General features: G+C 41.2%; 1 protein-coding gene across 4 annotated transcripts in view; it reads right to left on the reverse strand.

Moving 5' to 3' along the window:
• Positions 1–19,913, reverse strand: part of APBA2 (amyloid beta precursor protein binding family A member 2) — a 453,336-nt gene that overhangs the window by 134,365 nt on the left and 299,058 nt on the right. For all 4 annotated transcript variants that reach the window (XM_068275575.1, XM_068275573.1, XM_068275574.1 and 1 more), the window contains one exon: positions 3,222–3,308. In XM_068275575.1, the coding sequence (XP_068131676.1) occupies positions 3,222–3,308 (87 nt within the window). The remainder of the gene's footprint in view (positions 1–3,221; positions 3,309–19,913) is intronic.

Raw genomic sequence — 19,913 nt, forward strand, 5'->3', positions numbered from 1 at the left:
TTCATTTCCCTGTACCTGCCTTCCCTGTACCCCCCCCCCCCCCCCCCCAGCAGGGTAATCTCTCCACAACCACACATAAAAACTTTTTGGAATTGCAAACGTGTACAACATTTGATCCTGGGAGAGAAGAATATTTCCCCAATTTTGACTTCAGACTAGAGATGGCCCGAACGGTTCGCCGGCAAACTTCCGGGGGTTCACGATCGCGGAGAACCGCAAACTTTTCCGGAAGTTCAGTTCCCCCCCATAGTGCATCATGAGGGTCAACTTTTACCCTCTACATCACAGTCAGCAGGCACATTGTAGCCAACCAGGCTATACTCCCTCCTGAAGCCACTTCCCCCCCCCCCCCTTATAAAAGGCAGGCAGCGTCAGGCTTTTCACTCACTCGTGTGCCTGCAGTAATTAGAGAAGGGAGAGCTGCTGTGCAGACTCACATAGGGAAAGATTAGTTAGGCTCTTGTAGGCTTGTTAGCTTGCTCCTTGCTGATTCTTATTGCTAAAAAAGCACCCCTCAACAGCTCTTTTGAGAGCTAATCTTGTTCTATTTTTTTGTGTGTGGCCCACTTGCATTATATACAGCCCTTTCAGTCATGTGATCTTACTAAATATATATTAATTGCAGATATTTTTTATTGAACTTTCATTATTTACACAATGTACTGTAGCCCTCTATCACAAGCTAACCACCCAAAATGTTATTATGCCACTGGTGTCCCAGCACAACTGGTTTTTGTGTGGCTATGGAAAATATATTACCCTGCTCCTTTTAGTGTCATTTAAAGTTAACCCGAGATAAGAGTGGTATAGAGGCTGCCATATTTATTTTGTTTTAAAGGGCAACTGAAGTGAGAGGTATGTGGAGGCTGCCATATGTGTTTCCTTTTATGCAATACCAGTTGCCTGGCAGCCCTGCTGGTCTATTGGGCTACAGTAGTGTCTGAATAACAACAGAAACAAGCATGCAGCTAATCTTGTCAGATCTGACAACAAAGTCAGAAACAACTCATCTGCTGCATTCTAGTTCAGGGTCTATGGTAAAAAGATATTAGAGGCAAAGGACCAGCAGCCAGACAACTGGTATTGTTTAACCGGTTCAGCGCCGCGGTCCGAAAATCTCATGCATCCGAGCAACGTTCACCTCCCATTCATTCGCCTATAACTTTATTGCTACTTATCACAATGAATTGATCTATAGCTTGTTTTTTCCGCCACCAATTAGGCTTTCTGTGGGTGATACATTTTGCTAAGAGCCACTTTACTGTAAATGCATTTTAACAGGAAGAATAAGAAAAAAACGGAAGAAATTCATTATTTCTCAGTTTTTGGCCATTATAGTTTGAAATTAATATACGCTACCGTAATTAAAACGCATGTATTTTATTTGCCCATCTGTCCCGGTTATTATACCATTTAAACGATGTCCCTATCACAATTTATGGTGCCGATATTTCATTTAGAAATAAAGGTGCATTTTTTCAATTTGCGTCCATCACTATTTATAAGCTTATAATTTTAAATAATATAATAACATATTCTCTTGACATGCATATTTAAAAAGTTCAGACCCTTGGGTAACTATTTATGTTGTTTTTGTTTGTTTTTTTAATTGTTTTTTTTTTTTTTTTAAATAAAAAAAGTGTATGTGGGTAATTTTTGGTGTGGGAGGGAAACTGCTAATTTTAAATGTAAAATAATGTTTTTTTTTAATCAAAAATGTATGTGGGTGCAGTTTACTATTTGGCCACAAGATGGCCACAGTGAAAAAAGTCCTAGATGCGAACCAGCTCGCATCTAGGAACTAAAATGCTGAGGAGTTGTTTCCTGGGGGCAGAAATACCGCGCTCTCTGGAGAGAAAGCGTCGGTATTTCTGCGGGGAAGTTAGATCGGTGAATGGGAATTATATTCCCATTCACTGATCGGGGGGCTAGCGGCGGGCAGCGGGAGCGCGCGCGGGGGCGCGCCCGATTGCGCGCACGAGCCGGCGGCAGCACCAGTACCTATCTGGACGAGGAAGCTCGTCCAGATAGGCCGAACTGGTTAAAAGGAAATAAATACGGCAGCCTCCATATCCCTCTTATTAAATAATACTAGTTGCCTGGCAGCCCTGCTGATCTATTTGGTTACAGTAGTGTCTGAATTACACCAGAAACAAACATGCAGCTTATCTTTGTCAGTTCTGACAATAATGTCAGAAACCCCTGATCTGCATATTCTTGTTCAGCATCTAAGGCTAACAGTATTAGAGGCAGAGTATCAGCAGGACAGCCAGGCAACTGGTATTGCTTAAAAGGAAAAAAATATTTTTTACATTCCATGTATGCCCTATGATCTTAATTAATGTTCCCAATGGCCCCTTTTCTTAATACTCATTCCAGTGGTATGGTAACTTTTTGAAATGGCAAAAGACATGACCAAAATATTCCAGGTATCTATACAGTCTAATGTCAATAATATATACAAGCATTGTGTAAACAGGCTAATAACAGAACAAAACAGCATTCCACTTAAACTTCTATCACAAAGCCAAGTGAAGAGCTCAAATGATCCACTTCCAACCAGGGGCGTAACTAGAAATCACTGGGCCCCCCTGCGGAACTTTGGATGGGGCCCCCTCCTGCCAACCCTCCCCGCTACTTTCTGCACAGGTAAACTAAAAACGGATGTTATTCAATTGGCTAGTGCACACTTGGATGTGTTTTCCCCATGCAGATAAAAACAGCAGTGAAGCACTGGGAGCATGTGTGCTCTATCCATTGCATTAGCTTCTGTGATAAAACATGAATGTTTTCGCACATACAAACGCACATGGTGAGCAGAAAATGCATACAGAAAACCAACAGACAAGTGTGCTCCCATCCTCAGCTTATCACACTCACTCTGTCCATCTCTCATGGAGCAGAACTGGCTTTGCAGACTTCTCCAGTATCAATACAGTACAGAACACTTGGGGAGGGGTAGAGAGGTTGGGGGCTGTACACAAGAGCCTGCTGCATACTCAGTAGGGTCTGTTTACAAATCCTTGACTGCAAAACATTGTACGATTCCTTATCAGTGCTGAGCAGATGCAGTAATAAGAACAATTGTGCAGAGAGCAGAATGTTTTTTCTCTGTGCCCTAAGTTTTTTGTCTCTCAAGATGGGGCCCCCTGTGGCTTCTGGGCCCCCCTGCGGCTGCATCCCTTGCAGGGTCTATTGTTACGCCCCTGCTTCCAACCCACCTGTGTATCAGCATTTAACACTTTGATCCTCTGTGTTGATATGAAAAGATCCACTTCTGTTAACGTCTGTGAATCACCCTCGGAGTTCTAGAATGGAGGAAACAGCAAAAAGCAATTAGTTTAATGACCATCCATAACTCCTTGTAAGCTAAAATTAGTATTTGCATGTTATTCAGAAGTGAAGTGTGACTCATGGGCGATGATAGATTAACTTGGATAGGCAACGCAGGCAAGCCAAATGCAAGATACATACTATATTTGTACATGACCTGCTTTAACCATGAAATGAGCAGAGCAATGTTTTTTTTTGTTCCTTTTGTATGTTACATTTTTATTTTTTCTCTAAGTTATTCACCTTCATTTGAGTATTTTATTCATGACAAGAAGGGCTTCCCATTGGCAGAAAATGCTTTGTTCCCCCACCCCGATTGTTCATTCACACCTCAAAATACAGTATTGTTTTCTGTAAACAGAAGATAATTTAAAGGCTATCACCTTCTCATGTCCAAAAATAAAGCCTAGAGAAAAAAACATAAATAAATAAGTTATTAGGAAGGTGCTACTTGGAGACCCGAGTTCTTCTTTCAGAGGCAACCCGAAGGCTTCTTTGACATTAAAATCAGATCGCTGCAATGCAGTACAAGAAAATCTCTACTGAACAAGGGCTGCGCTTCAAGAAGTGAAAGTCAGCCGCGGCTTGGGAAACGGAATATCGGTATGTCACGTTGCGGCACAGGTCGGCTGCAGGGGGCTGGTAGAAGCCCCAGTTAAGTGAAACTCTTTTTTTTTTTTTAGGATCTTTCAGTTCCACTTTAAAGGACCACAATCGCAAAAAAAAGATTAAAAAAAACACACATACTTATAAGAAGAACACATTATTATTTAGTATTTATATAGCGCCGACATTTTCCGCAGCGCTGTACAGAGTATATTGTCTTGTCACTTAACTGTCCCTCTGAGGAGCTCACAATCTAATCCCTACCATAGTCCTATGTTTATGTATGTATTGTGTAGTGTATATATCGTAGTCTAGGGCCAAATTAGGGGGAAGCCAACTAACTTATCTGTATGTTTTTGGGATGTGGGAGGAAACCGGAGTACACAGAGGAAACCCCCGCAGACACGCGGAGAACATACAAACCCCTTGCAGATGTTGACCTGGCTGGGATTCGAACCGGGGACCCAACATAGCAAGGCGAGAGCGATAACCACTACGCCACCGTTTGTGTATTTCTTATAAGCATAAGAAGTGCTTATGCTTATAAGAAGTACACAAACTTATAAGAAGTATATTTCTGTGTCTGTCACTTACAATAGACAGTATAAATCTTACAATTTTTTAATATATTTTAGTATATAATGTTACTAATGAACCTTAGAAACTAGGGTGAGGCAGACCTAGACAGCTTTAACACCACCACACCCTTACTGCCACCAATACTGCAAGTTTGTATTCGCAGAGCAGAACTCAGGATGTCAGCATGCCATATCCACATGCATCCAAAGTGCACTACATAATACCACTGTTTATTGTGCTTTTTGTGACTAAATTTCAAAAAAAACAATATATCCAAGGAAGGAAGTTTACAGGAAACCATAGAGTGGTGAGTGGAATGAAATAATGCCCCTTCGCATAATGATATGCAACTCAGACATGCTACTACAAAGAGTTTCATATGCCAAATCCAATATTTTGGGGTAAAAACATGCGATCAACTGAATGTTACACGATCAATCAGATTGATACAATATTTTGTCAAGAAAATACTTAGGTAAATCATGAAGCTTCTGGAAAAAAATAACCCAGCTCTGTCATCCAGCATATTGTTAACAAGTGAAGAGATCTGCCTTGGAACAATTTCCATAATTATCATATCTCAAGATAAATGCTGTGAGGCATAAAAACAAAGGCACATGGGAGATTTTTGGAACTGTTTTCTAGTAAATTACATCTCATCAGTCAAGGCGCTTATCATTATGTAGAGTGAATGAGTTCAAATATAGACGGGAGATTGGAAGGGGTAGTATCACAATGGGGATGCTAGGGACTTGGCAACTTTGTATGATTTTAGAGTTACAGGGGTACTATTTTATCACACATTTCACACAGTCCATATGAGAATCATTATTAGCAAATTTAACATCAGCAACATTCTGTATCCCCACTATTGTCTATATCTATTTGTATCTATTCGTTCATGTGCCAGTAACCTGTGTAAAATAAAGCCTGAAGGTTACTGAGTGCCCGGCTCTCCCCATGCTTTTTGGATCTGTTTCTCACTGTGAGCACAGGTAACGCAGCTTAAGGTGGGCATCCCATTGGTTGTGCATTTCTATGCCAGCCTCTCTATCTGCCAGCTCTAAAGAAGTTGTCGCTTCCATAGATTTCCTTATTAATTTCCAGACACCATCCTTCCCGGAATCTTTGCTCCTCCCATGAGATGCTTTTGTCCTCCAGCCTAGTCACCCCCTCTCATGCCTGCTTATAGGACTTCTCACGAGCATCACCTCTTCTTTGAAACTCTCTCTCCCAGTTTGTCCACCATGCACCAAGCCTGGAAACCTTCAAATATACTCTTAAAACACCTTTTCAGACAAGCTTGTAATTTGGCATAGCTAGCATTGAAGGCTCACTGCCTTGTAAGGGCAGGGACGTAATGTTTCTTGTTTCTGCAGTACTTTATTATATGGACATCTACCAGCATTGGTCATGTCTAAAACTACACATCAACTATGTATTTGCACTTGTATTTCTGGATGTCTGTATTTCTGGATGTCATGTATCTAACCTCTACCCTCCCCATTATTTTTTTTGTACTACAGTATGTACAGTGCGACTAAATACAATTTATATATATATATATATATATATATATATATATATATACATACACATATATATATATATATATATATATATATATATATATATATATATATATATATATATATATATACAAACACTCATATGTGGTGTTGCACTGTTAACCACTTCACCTCCAAGGGTTTTTACCCTTATAAAAACAGAGCAATGTTCACCTGTCAGTGCTCCTTCCATTCATTCACCTATAACTTTATTACTACTTATCACAATGAAGCAATCAATATCTTGTTTTGTTGCCACCAATTAGGCTTTCTTTGGGGGTACTTTTTGCTAATAATTATTTTATTCTAACTGCGTTTTAACAGAAATTATAAGAAAAAATTGAAAAAAATTATTGTTTCTCAATTTCTGGCCATCATAGTTTCAAAATAACACATGCTACCATAATTAAAGCCCACACATTTTATTTTCCCATTTGTCTTGTTTATTGCAACATTTAACATTTTTCCCTAGTACAATGTATGGCGCCAATATTTTATTTGGAAATAAAGGTGCATTTTTTCAGTTTTGCGACCATCACTAATTTCAAGACCATAATTAAAAAAAGTAACAGTAATATACCTTCTTGACATACGTATTAAAAAGGTTCAGACCCTAAGGTAACTATTTATGTATTTTTTAATTGTATATTTTTTATTTTTGTGTACAAAAACATTTTTTGTGTAATTACTGGGGAGTTACTATACACAATATGAAAGCGCTGCAGTGGTTCCGTAAACAAAAGATCAGTTCTATATCAGGCAAAATAAAGAGGTAACTGCACTTCCTCCTTGGTTTGGCAGTCCATAAAAATCAATCTTATGCAGTTGGAAAAGCGCACATCAATAATCAGCTTCACTCACTCTCCCGCTTCACTCACTCTCCTCCACCTCAGCTTCACTCACTCTCCTGCTTCACTCACTCTCCTGCTTCTTTTAAGAACACAGTTTACATTAAGTAATTTTTCCCCACACCATGGTCATCATGTTGGACAATGTGGTGCAGTGTACATCCTGCAACATGTATGCATGCCTTGATCAGCAGATTGAGGGTGTATGATGATTGATGGCAGTCCCTCCCTAATAATTATGCTTGCTTGTGTAATATTGGGGATGATGATTCTGGAGTAGCAATGTAACCCTGTGTGTGTGTCATTGCAACAGACACACACACCAAGGGTTACAGATGCATTTACTTTTTGTGAAAGTGCTGCTGTAAAGGGAACCTGCAGGTGCTGTCAGGTGGAGCCCATGAGCAGGAAAGAAGAGAGAGAAGCTGGGCATGTGCAGGGAGGAAGTAACAGTTGAGTTTTACAGTTGAAGGCTAGTGAGGGGGAGGAGTCAAGTAGCCATGGAGACTGAGGTGATGAGGCAGCAAGATATAAAGTGTGTCACGATACTATACTGTACTGCAGCAAGAAATACGCTTGATTTGTGAGGAAATAGAGTAGAGACACGGGAAGAGACCAGCCATTGGTGAGACGGTCTGAGCAAGGCAGAGGCACAGACAAGTAAGCACTTACCGGAAACTGAACTAAGGAAGAGAAAAAGAGCTGCAGACATTACATGAGAGGAGAGAGACCACTCACAGCTACAGGCCAGTAAAGAGCAGCAATACTGGAGAGATAAGCCAGAAGAGAAACAGTAAGCAATAAGAAAGAAAGACAAGGATATTAAAATGTACCTGCAACAGAGAGAGATAACAGTAAACAGCAGAGACATTACAGTGACACAGAGACAACAGGACAGCAATGCATACAAGAGTGACACAGAGCAACAAGTGACAGGATTACAGAAAAGGAGTGAAGACTGCAGTGCAGTGTCTGAAGAGATTGTGTGACAACAGCTGGCAGACAAAATACAGAGAATACAGCGGTGCTTCTTATACATTAAGTGATCATTCACAATTATCAATTCAACATATTTGTCTCATCCTGGATGTTGCTAGGTAACCACCAGACATTTCTCTACTTTCCCTTCTGTCCTATGCAAGAATTCAGATCCACTTTAAAAAGACAGCAGTGAAGAAGTGACAAATAGCAGAGTGCTGTGTATGGAAAATTCTGGCAAGTAAATGCTAATAAACTGAATTACTTATATGGTTCCTGAACTAGCCCTGATCCTAACAGGCTGAAGATAAGAAGTTTATGAATGGTTTGTCACTAAACTTTTTTTTTATCCATATCATTTAATACAAATATTTCTTAAAAAGAACTTGATTGGTGTCTGGAGGATTTCTTTACAGTTAAAGCATTATAGAGGTGTTACATTTGGCGTACAGTCGGCAGGATATTACCTAAGTGCCTTAAAACTGGAAGATGGAGTCTCAGCCTACACTACCCACCAGAAATGATGCTTCAGCTACTCAGGCTGCAGGAGAATGGTCAGCAAGCTACACATCAGTGTTGACCATGACTGCTATTGGGATGTTAGCTGCATACCTACCAAGGTTCAATGGTTATAATATGGCCCTGAGAGAGTGGAGTGAAAGAATAGAGAGTGCTGTGCAGGCTTATAAAGTGCCCAGAGAGCTGCATATGGAAATAGCGGTTATAACTTTGGAGGGAGATGCTCAACGAACAGTAATTAATGCTAAACTGCCCACACCAGTATCGCTGAAACAAATTATCGAGGTATTGGAAGACATATATGGAGATCCTACAGAGCTGCATTTGTGGAGAAAGAGATTTGTTGACAGAATTCAGAAGGATAACGAAAATATTCCTCAGTTCGCCAATGCCTTACAAGAAATAATGAGTGGACTACAGATAAAAGAGGAAAAGGAAAGAGGACAAACTACCACAGATTCTGCTGTGTGGCTGAGAGATCAGTTTATATGGGGATTAAGGAGCAACTTTATTAAAAGATCCTTAAAACAGAAAGTAGAATATTATCCAAGTTTGAATTTCCGGAAACTTCAAAGCTTAGCTATCAAGCTCAGTCAGGAGGAAGAAGCCAATCATCTGGGAACACTGCAACAAAACACCACTATGATTACTCATAAAAATTCAGCAGTTGAATTCATAACCAATAATGCTGAGGGGGAATTTAGAAAAATAAAAACAACACTCAAAGAACTAAGTGAAGAGTTAGCCAAAATGAAACAAAACATGGAGAAAACTGAACTCAGAACAGAAAATCCAAGGTGGAGATATAGAAACACAGAGGAATCAGGATGTTGGATCTGTCACCATAGTGATCACACTGCAAGAGACTGTGGAAGAGGCTTTCAGAGAAAATCAAGGAATTCTGCAGTGGTGGTCCGCATGGCAGGACAAGACAAGAAGGCCTCAGAGAAATGGAAGGAAGATAAGCTAAAGAGAAAAAATAAGGTCATCGCAACCAAAGTTCTAGGCATTGTCAAATGGTTTCATGTGCGAAATGGATACGGATTTTTAAATCGGAATGACACCAAAGAAGATGTGTTTGTGCACTGGTCTGCCATGAAGAAGAACAACCCCAGGCATTATCTTTGCAGTCTAAGAGATGGAGATTTGGTTGAATTTGACGTTGTGGAAGGACGGAAAGGTACAGAAGCCGCTAATTTAACTGGCCCTGGTGGAACTCCAGTTCAAGGTAGCAAGGATGCAAGACGTTGGAGACCATATAAGCCTCAGGGACACTATGGTGATTATCACTTGAAGAGCTTCTTGTACAGCCAGAAACAAGGAGGAGCAAAATACCCTGTACAACCTACTTTATATGAAGAATTTAGACAGAGGTGTGATCCAGATTCATCTGTTCCTCAACCAGGAAGAACAACAAGTGATACTGAAAGTTTTCTGGAAGCTGGAACTAATGAAGGAAACAAAAGTAAGAATCCAGATGAACCTATTATTCATGCTCAGGGTAGAGCACCAGAAGATTTAGGCCATCAGAAGGCTGAAGACTGTGAAAGTAGTCGGATAAATAGAGAAATACCAGGACCTAGTCAGCAAGTAATGATTAACGACTTCTTAGTAGGAGATGAAGTATTACAACATAGAACAGATACTTCTCGAAGAAAGGAAGTGGAATTGTATTGGCAACCGATGCTACAACCTCAACGGCTCAAGCGTTCTAAACGGACACAGTGTTCATCGGAAACCATTCAGCTTACAAACGTCAAGGTAGCTCAAGGCAAAGAGTTTGAGAAGTCAGAGAAGGGAGAGCAAAGGTGCTCTACACAAACAGAACTAGACCACGAGTCAAAATGGAAAAATACTCAACATTCCCCACTTCCTGAACAGTTCGGATTATATGTAGACACTGTGACTTGGTTAAAAGAAAAATTGTAGGGACTACAATTTGAAAAAAAGGGGGTGAATGTAACCCTGTGTGTGTGTCATTGCAACAGACACACACACCAAGGGTTACAGATGCATTTACTTTTTGTGAAAGTGCTGCTGTAAAGGGAACCTGCAGGTGCTGTCAGGTGGAGCCCATGAGCAGGAAAGAAGAGAGAGAAGCTGGGCATGTGCAGGGAGGAAGTAACAGTTGAGTTTTACAGTTGAAGGCTAGTGAGGGGGAGGAGTCAAGTAGCCATGGAGACTGAGGTGATGAGGCAGCAAGATATAAAGTGTGTCACGATACTATACTGTACTGCAGCAAGAAATACGCTTGATTTGTGAGGAAATAGAGTAGAGACACGGGAAGAGACCAGCCATTGGTGAGACGGTCTGAGCAAGGCAGAGGCACAGACAAGTAAGCACTTACCGGAAACTGAACTAAGGAAGAGAAAAAGAGCTGCAGACATTACATGAGAGGAGAGAGACCACTCACAGCTACAGGCCAGTAAAGAGCAGCAATACTGGAGAGATAAGCCAGAAGAGAAACAGTAAGCAATAAGAAAGAAAGACAAGGATATTAAAATGTACCTGCAACAGAGAGAGATAACAGTAAACAGCAGAGACATTACAGTGACACAGAGACAACAGGACAGCAATGCATACAAGAGTGACACAGAGCAACAAGTGACAGGATTACAGAAAAGGAGTGAAGACTGCAGTGCAGTGTCTGAAGAGATTGTGTGACAACAGCTGGCAGACAAAATACAGAGAATACAGCGGTGCTTCTTATACATTAAGTGATCATTCACAATTATCAATTCAACATATTTGTCTCATCCTGGATGTTGCTAGGTAACCACCAGACATTTCTCTACTTTCCCTTCTGTCCTATGCAAGAATTCAGATCCACTTTAAAAAGACAGCAGTGAAGAAGTGACAAATAGCAGAGTGCTGTGTATGGAAAATTCTGGCAAGTAAATGCTAATAAACTGAATTACTTATATGGTTCCTGAACTAGCCCTGATCCTAACAGGCTGAAGATAAGAAGTTTATGAATGGTTTGTCACTAAACTTTTTTTTTATCCATATCATTTAATACAAATATTTCTTAAAAAGAACTTGATTGGTGTCTGGAGGATTTCTTTACAGTTAAAGCATTATAGAGGTGTTACAGCAATATTGCAGCAGGATGTGTCCCTTAGCAACCAAGGGACAGACTGCTGCAACGAGATTGGGAGTAGGAGTGCAGCTAAGGCTAGACAGATACTGGTGGTAGGGGATTCAATTATTAGGCACACAGATAGGGTAATCTGTTGAAGAAACCGTGAATGCTGTACAGTCTGTTGTCTCCCGGGTGCTCGGGTTCAGCATGTAGTGGAATTAATTGACAGACTATTGGGTGGGGCTTGGGAAGATCTGGCTGTCATGATACACATTGGTACCAATGACAAAGTTAGTGGGAGATGGAAGGTCCTCAAAAATGATTTTTAGGTACTTGGGATAAACTTAAAGCAAGGACCTCCAAGGTGGTGTTTTCTGAAATACTGACAGTGTGCCTGGCGCTACATCTGAGAGACAGAGGGAGCTTAGGGAGTTAAATAAGTGGCTGAAAAATTGGTGTAGGAAGGAGGGGTTTGGGTACCTGGAGAACTGATCAGACTATGCAGTCGGCTACAGGTTCTACAGCAGGGATGGGCTGCACCTTAAGACAGTGGGAGCCTAGCATTACGGGGGTGGAGGGGGGGGGGGGGGTTGGGGCAGTGTAATGATTAAGGAGGTTGTTAAGACTTCAAGTAGCCCATTTCATGTAACCAAAACTGGAAAATGTAGTGGTAAAAATATAAAGTGTATGGTAACCAATGCTAGGAGCCTTACTAATAAAATGGACGAACTAGAGTTCATTCTGATTGACAAAGGCTATGACATTGTGGGAATTACAGAGACATGGATGGATGAAAGCCATGACTGGATAGTGAATTTAGAGGGATACAATGGCGTCAATTCACCAGAGAGGATTTACTAAGAGAAAAAAGGTAGGTAGTTTATCTCATGAGGTATTTTAACACTCTGGAGTCAATTCACCAGTGTGAGAGGACAGAGAGAAAAGTGTTCGATAGCAGGGGATAATGGAGAGATATGCATGAGGAAAGTGTGAGAAAGCAGAGAGTTAGGTAATCGGTATCAATGATTTACATGGGATACTTTTCCTCTCTGTAAGCTTGAAAGTGAAGCATTGTGGGTAGGAGGTGGAGTTTTACCACTACCTGACCAGAGTATTCCCGCCTTTTACTGCCGGATCATATCATAAAATCATATCACGAGTGAGTCTGAACTTCTTCACCACCTCTGTCTCAGTAAAATTATCAAGAAGGCCTAGTGCACACCGGAGCGTTTCCGCTGCGGTTTGCGATCTGCTTGCGGGTGCGGATCTGCTAGGGTAATGCATTTCAATGGGGTGGTGCACACCAGAGCGGGAGGCGTTTGGCAGAAACGCATACTCCCGGGCTGCAGCAGATTTTGGATTGCGGATGCGTTTCTGCCTCAATGTTAAGTATAGGAAAAACGCAAACCGCTCTGAAAAACGGCACTTCAGAGCGGTTTGCCAGGCGTTTTTTGTTACAGTAGCTGTTCAGTAACAGCTTTACTGTAACAATACATGAAATCTACTACACCAAAAACGCTACACAAAACCGCAAAACGCTAGCTGAAACGCTGCAGAAAAATAAGAAAAAGCGTTTCAAAATCTGCTAGCATTTTGCGGATCTGCTAGCGGTTTTTGGTGTGCACCAGGCCGAACTGTTCTCTCACGAAAAATACGAGGGGCGATTAAACAGATCCTCATCCTGCGCTTTCGTCTCCTCATAATAGAAGCAAGCTCTAAGGCCTAGTGCAAACCAGAGCGGTTCGGCTGCGTTTTGCGATCCGCTTGCGGCTGCGGATACGCTTGGGTAATGTATTTCAATGGGGTGGTGCACACCAGAGCGGGAGGCGTTTTGCAGAAACGCATACTCCCGGGCTGCTGCAGATTTTGGATTGCGGATGCGTTTCTGCCTCAATGTTAAGTATAGGAAAAACGCAAACCGCTCTGAAAAACGGCACTTCAGAGCGGTTTGCCAGGCGGTTTTTGTTACAGTAGCTGTTCAGTAACAGCTTTACTGTAACAATACATGAAATCTACTACACCAAAAACGCTTCACAAAACCGCAAAATGCTAGCTGAAACGCTGCAGAAAAAGAAGAAAAAGCGTTTCAAAATCTGCTAGCATTTTGCAGATCTGCTAGCGTTTTTTGGTGTGCACCAGGCCTAACAGAGTAAGCTCAAAAGGCTCCATCTTCCACAGCAGCAGCTGCTGTGTGAAAACCACAATATCTCCAGGTTCATTCAGGGGATAAAGAGATGAAAAAATAACGAATGGCCACACCCCCTTTCTTCCCTGGTGAATTGTGATTTGGAGAAAAACTAACTACTAACTATCACTTATTTATCTCATACTTATCTCACATTTATCTCTTTCATTTCTCTCTGTCGATATTTTCCCCTATACTTCTGGAGAATTGCTATTTGGAGATATCACAGGAGGTAAATTACCTCCCAAGAGATAAATAGGTTGGTAACCTCTGGTGAATTGATGCCAATGGCGTCAATTCACCAGAGAGGATTTACTAAGAGAAAAAAGGTAGGTAGTTTATCTCATGAGGTATTTTAACACTCTGGAGTCAATTCACCAGTGTGAGAGAACAGAGAGAAAAGTGTTCGATAGCAGGGGATAATGGAGAGATATGCATGAGGAAAGTGTGAGAAAGCAGAGAGTTAGGTAATCGGTATTAATGATTTACATGGGATACTTTTCCTCTCTGTAAGCTTGAAAGTGAAGCATTGTGGGTAGGAGGCGGAGTTTTACCACTACCTGACCCGAGTCTTCCCGCCTTTTACTGCCGGATCATATCATAAATCATATCACGAGTGAGTCTGAACTTCTTCACCACCTCTGTCTCAGTAAAATTATCAAGAACTGTTCTCTCACGAAAAATACGAGGGGCGATTAAACAGACCCTCCTCCTGCGCCTTCGTCTCCTCATAATAGAAGCAAGCTCTAAGGCCTAGTGCACGCCAGAGCGGTTCGGCTGCGTTTTGCGATCCGCTTGCGGCTGCGGATATGCTTGGGTAATGTATTTCAATGGGGTGGTGCACACCAGAGCGGGAGGCGTTTTGCAGAAACGCATACTCCCGGGCTGCTGCAGATTTTGGATTGCGGAGGCGTTTCTGCCTAAATGTTAAGTATAGGAAAAAACGCAAACCGCTCTGAAAAACGGCACTTCAGAGCGCTTTTGCAGGCGTTTTTTGGTACAGTAGCTGTTCAGTAACAGCTTTACTGTAACAATACATGAAATCTTCTACACCAAAAACGCTTCACAAAACCGCAAAATGCTAGCTGAAACGCTACAGAAAAATAAGAAAAATCGTTTCAAAATCTGCTAGCATTTTGCGGATCTGCTAGCGGTTTTTGGTGTGCACCAGGCCTAACAAAGTAAGCTCAAAAGGCTCCATCTTCCACAGCAGCAGCTGCTGTGTGAAAACCATGATATCTCCAGGTTCATTCAGGGGATAAAGAGATGAAAAAATAACGAATGGCCACACCCCCTTTCTTCCCTGGTGAATTGTGATTTGGAGAAAAACTAACTACTAACTATCACTTATTTATCTCATACTTATCTCACATTTATCTCTTGCATTTCTCTCTGTCGATATTTTCCCCTATACTTCTGGAGAATTGCTATTTGGAGATATCACAGGAGGTAAATTACCTCTCAAGAGATAAATAGGTTGGTAACCTCTGGTGAATTGACGCCAATGGCGTCAATTCACCAGAGAGGATTTACTAAGAGAAAAAGGTATTTTAACACTCTGGAGTCAATTCACCAGTGTGAGAGGACAGAGAGAAAAATGTTCGATAGCAGGGGATAATGGAGAGATATGCATGAGGAAAGTGTGAGAAAGCAGAGAGTTAGGTAATCAGTATTAATGATTTGCATGGGATACTTTTCCTCTCTGTATGCTTGAAAGTGAAGCATTGTGGGTAGGAGGCGGAGTTTTACCACTACGTGACCAGATTATTCCCGCCTTTTACTGCAGGATCATATCATAAATCATATCACGAGTGAGTCTGAACTTCTTCACCACCTCTGTCTCAGTAAAATTATCAAGAACTGTTCTCTCACGAAAAATACGAGGGGCGATTAAACAGACCCTCTTCCTGCGCCTTCGTCTCCTCATAATAGAAGCAAGCTCTAAGGCCTAGTGCACACCAGAGCGGTTCGGCTGCGTTTTGCGATCCGCTTGCGGCTGTGGATACGCTTGGGTAATGTATTTCAATGGGCTGGTGCACACCACAGCGGGAGGCGTTTTGCAGAAACGCATACTCCTGGGCTGCTGCAGATTTTGGATTGCGGAGGCGTTTCTGCCTCAATGTTAAGTATAGGAAAAACGCAAACCGCTCTGAAAAACGGCACTTCAGAGCAGTTTGCCAGGCGGTTTTTGTTACAGTAGCTGTTCAGTAACAGCTTTACTGTAACAATACCTGAAATCTACTACACCAAAAACGCTTCCCAAAACCGCAAAATGCTAGCTGAAATGCTACAGAAAAAGAAGAAAAAGCGTTTCAAAATCTGCTAGCATTTTGCGGATCTGCTAGCGGTTTTTGGTGTGCACCAGGCCTAACAGAGTAAGCTCAAAAGGCTCCATCTTCCACAGCAGCAGCTGCTGTGTGAAAACCATGATATCCCCAGGTTCATTCAGGGGATAAAGAGATGAAAAAATAACGAATGGCCACACCCCCTTTCTTCCCTGGTGAATTGTGATTTGGAGAAAAACTAACTACTAACTATCACTTATTTATCTCATCCTTATCTCACATTTATCTCTTGCATTTCTCTCTGTCGATATTTTCCCCTATACTTCTGGAGAATTGCTATTTGGAGATATCACAGGAGGTAAATTACCTCCCAAGAGATAAATAGGTTGGTAACCTCTGGTGAATTGACACCAATGTGTTTAGAAAGAACAGCGCAGGGAGAAAAGGTGGAGGGGTAGGTGGAGGGGTTTGTGTCTTTGTTAAGAACTCTTTTACAGCTGCCATGAATGATGAGATGCATGAAGATTGTGAAGATGTGAAGTCCTTTTCTGTAAATATTCATGGTGGAAATAACTGTTGCCATTTGCTTATTGGGTTGCGCTACAGGCCACCACATATTCATGAAGCTGCAGAACTGCAATTACTACAGCAGAATGAAAAAGCTGCAAATAAAAGTGAGGTCATTGTTATGGGTTCCCCTTTTAACTCACTGTAACCTACTTCATTAAAAAGTTCATGTACTGTAATATAATAAAGATAAAAATTGGCATTGCATACAGTATGTTACATAGCAGAGATGTGCTGGCACCTTGCTAGAGAAAGACTGGGGAAGAATCAAAGACTTGCACTTTTGAAAGTAACCAGAACAGACAAAATAACATTGTATAGATAATAAAGTTAACTACGGCAGACAGTGCAATGTGCCCTTCTACGCATTATCGGGATAGCATTTTATCTGAAAAGCAGATGCTATTTAAAAGCTTGTGTTCTTCAGACTAGCAAGAGTGTAATCATATTTCACAGCCATGCTAAATGTGTCCCAATGTCTTTTTTATTTATAGTAACTGTTGATAAACAGATTATGACTTTATTTTCAATGCTATACAAGAAAATGAGCCTGTGCAGCTATTCAGCAAAGCACATTGTTGCAAGATGAACACCTTCCCAATCATGGAGACAGATCACCTTCAATGCTGATTAAACTAGTAGAGCTACTCATATTTTATGCCCAAAGAAACACACATCTTGGTGATAAAGCCGTCGCAGACGAATAGCAAGCTGTAAACTCCAAGACAAATAGTACTAGTGGAGCTGGAGCATAAAACTTACAATCACTAAGTAGACTGTTATTCACATTTTGGAATTTCTGCTTGAATGCACAGAGGTTCAAGGTTTTTCCTCTGTGTCCAAATTCCAATTATCAGCAGCAATTACAGGCTGCAGGGAAAGGCGCCGGAAATTTGGGTGCTCCAGGTGCTGTCATAGACCATAATAGGAATTACAGCTATAGCAGCACTCAAGCAGTAATTTGGGCGCCATCAAGGGATGGTACCCAAATTACGATAAAAACTGTGTAATTTGGCTGCTAGCAATAGCTGCCAGCTGAATTACATTTTACCCCACAGTCCACAGTGGCCTGGAGGGGGAACAGAAATGAATGCCGCCAGGACTTTTTTGTAGGAGCAGGTTGAGCTGTTTTTCAGTTTAACCCTGTGCCCAAATTTCCCAGTGCTTTAATTACATGTACATTTACAGGGGGCTCCTTCTTCATGACTGACTTTAGTTGTCAAATTAAGAGATTGGATTCTTGGCAAAGTCTAAATAAAATGTGATTTCATTTCTATTGAAAAACTCACGAAATCATCATTTCCATTATTTATTTATTTTTATTTGAATTGGGAGAGCAAAATAAATGCCTTTATTGCCTTCTTACCAATGAACAAGTAGGAGCCACACATGTCTACACAACTATTGATCTTTCATTGGCCTTGGCACCTACCCTGATTGGTAGTAGTTCTGTCCAACCAGCACTTTGGCTCAATTCACATCAAGCATGGGTATTGCATGCTTCTTAATATCTACACACACACACACACACACACACACACACACACGCGCACGCGCACGCATGCACGCACACCCACACACACATGCACATAAAATAAGTTGTAATGCTCTAAGTTTTGTGCACCAACAAGGAAATAAAATAAGAACACTGAAATAAGAACTTAAAACACTAAAACCTGTACTGTGTGTTAAAGAACATATTTGCAATCACTGCACATTAAAGCCCTAAACTACTTCTAGTATTCATTACTATCAGCATTTCTTTGTGCATTATAGCATTGTATTTGCAATTCAATTTGTATCACTGTAATTAAATAAATAACATACATAAGCACACAGTGAATTATGCACATGCACTTTTACTCACCAAGGCTATCTGGCCACAACAAGTTAGTATTGGGAAAATGTTAATTACTCAATGTAGGCCACAATTCACTAAGCTCGTCTCCTGTCTTTTATAACGTTTCTGAGCTGTTTTTAGTGTTATCACCATGGTAAAAAAGCATGTAGTATTCAATAAACAAATTACCTCAGGCAAACCTAAAGTTAAGAATGATGTCCTTAAGTTAAAGAGAGATTTCTAAAGTTAAGGTTTCAATCCTTAAAATAACTACAGAATTCTAAAGTTAAAGACAGTGCTCCTCCCCTCCCTATCTATTGCATGTGAAAATAACTACAGTAGTGATAACTTAAGGACTGAAGTGATAATACAACACTCTCCCTGTGAAAGCTTATCTCTACACCTTAATAAGGCAAGCTTCATAAACCCCTCTGGCGGTATGATTATTTCCAGATTTTAGGGTGTTTTCTTTTTCTTTCTTTATTTCTTCGAACTCAGCTTAGCATTGCCCTTGCCAGACCTTAACTTGGGCTTCATTGAGACACTCCTTGTGTCTGGCTTTAAGTTTGCATCATAGTTCGATAATTTCAGCTATTCTTTATTTAACCAACCGAGCAAACCAAATTAGTAACGTAGGATATCCTACTAGGGCTGAGTACACTATGAGCCCCAAAAGAAAAAAAAGAAAAGGAAAAAAAAGAAAAACCTTCCCTCCCGCATCCCCCCCCCCTTCTCTGAAACTCTATTCTTAAGCTAATCACTCATACCCTTGCTACCTTCCCCATCCATATGGTCCCATACTTATCCGTTCATCCTGTATTTATTCCATCCATTCTTCCCTCATTTATTCCACATCACACTCTCATTTAGGCCCCGTTCACACTGCACGCATTTCCAGGCGCATTTTGGAAACGCGTGCAGGAGGCAGACACGCTCGACATCAGACAGTGCATAGAGTGCACTGTCTAACGTTCACACTGCATGCGTTCCGGACCTGTGCGGTCTGGGAACGCATGCTGCACGCATTTTTTGTAAAAACGCATGGCTGTCCCATTCACTTTTCAGTGATGGGATCAGCCACGCAATGCACACAAACACGGATGGCGTGCGTTTGTATGCGTTGCGTTCCGCACGCATGGCCATCCGCGTTTGTGATGTGAACGGGGCCTTACCTATCAGCCTTCTATTTCCTATCGAAACCTCCTCTCTCCGTAATAGGTCCATCCAGAGATCTTTTAATCCTTTTATCTTATTTAGTTCCCCTATATTCTCTGTCCCCTCCTCAATGGCCTACTCCCAGAAAAGACACATCTCAGCAAACCACCTCTCCAAGTCTATTGGATTCTTATCTTTCCATCGTTTTGCTAGGATATTTCGTGCTACCAGGCTCCCAATTTCTCTCAGCTCTTTTAACTGAATGTTCTCTTCACTTTCTACAATTCTAAACACAGCTTCTAAGTATACTATATGTACAGTTGTTTTTGCATATATCTACTCCAAAAACCTTTAATTGCTTGCCAGAG

This window comes from Hyperolius riggenbachi, chromosome 3 (genome assembly GCF_040937935.1).
Source record: "Hyperolius riggenbachi isolate aHypRig1 chromosome 3, aHypRig1.pri, whole genome shotgun sequence".
NCBI classification, from domain to species: Eukaryota; Metazoa; Chordata; class Amphibia; order Anura; family Hyperoliidae; genus Hyperolius; species Hyperolius riggenbachi.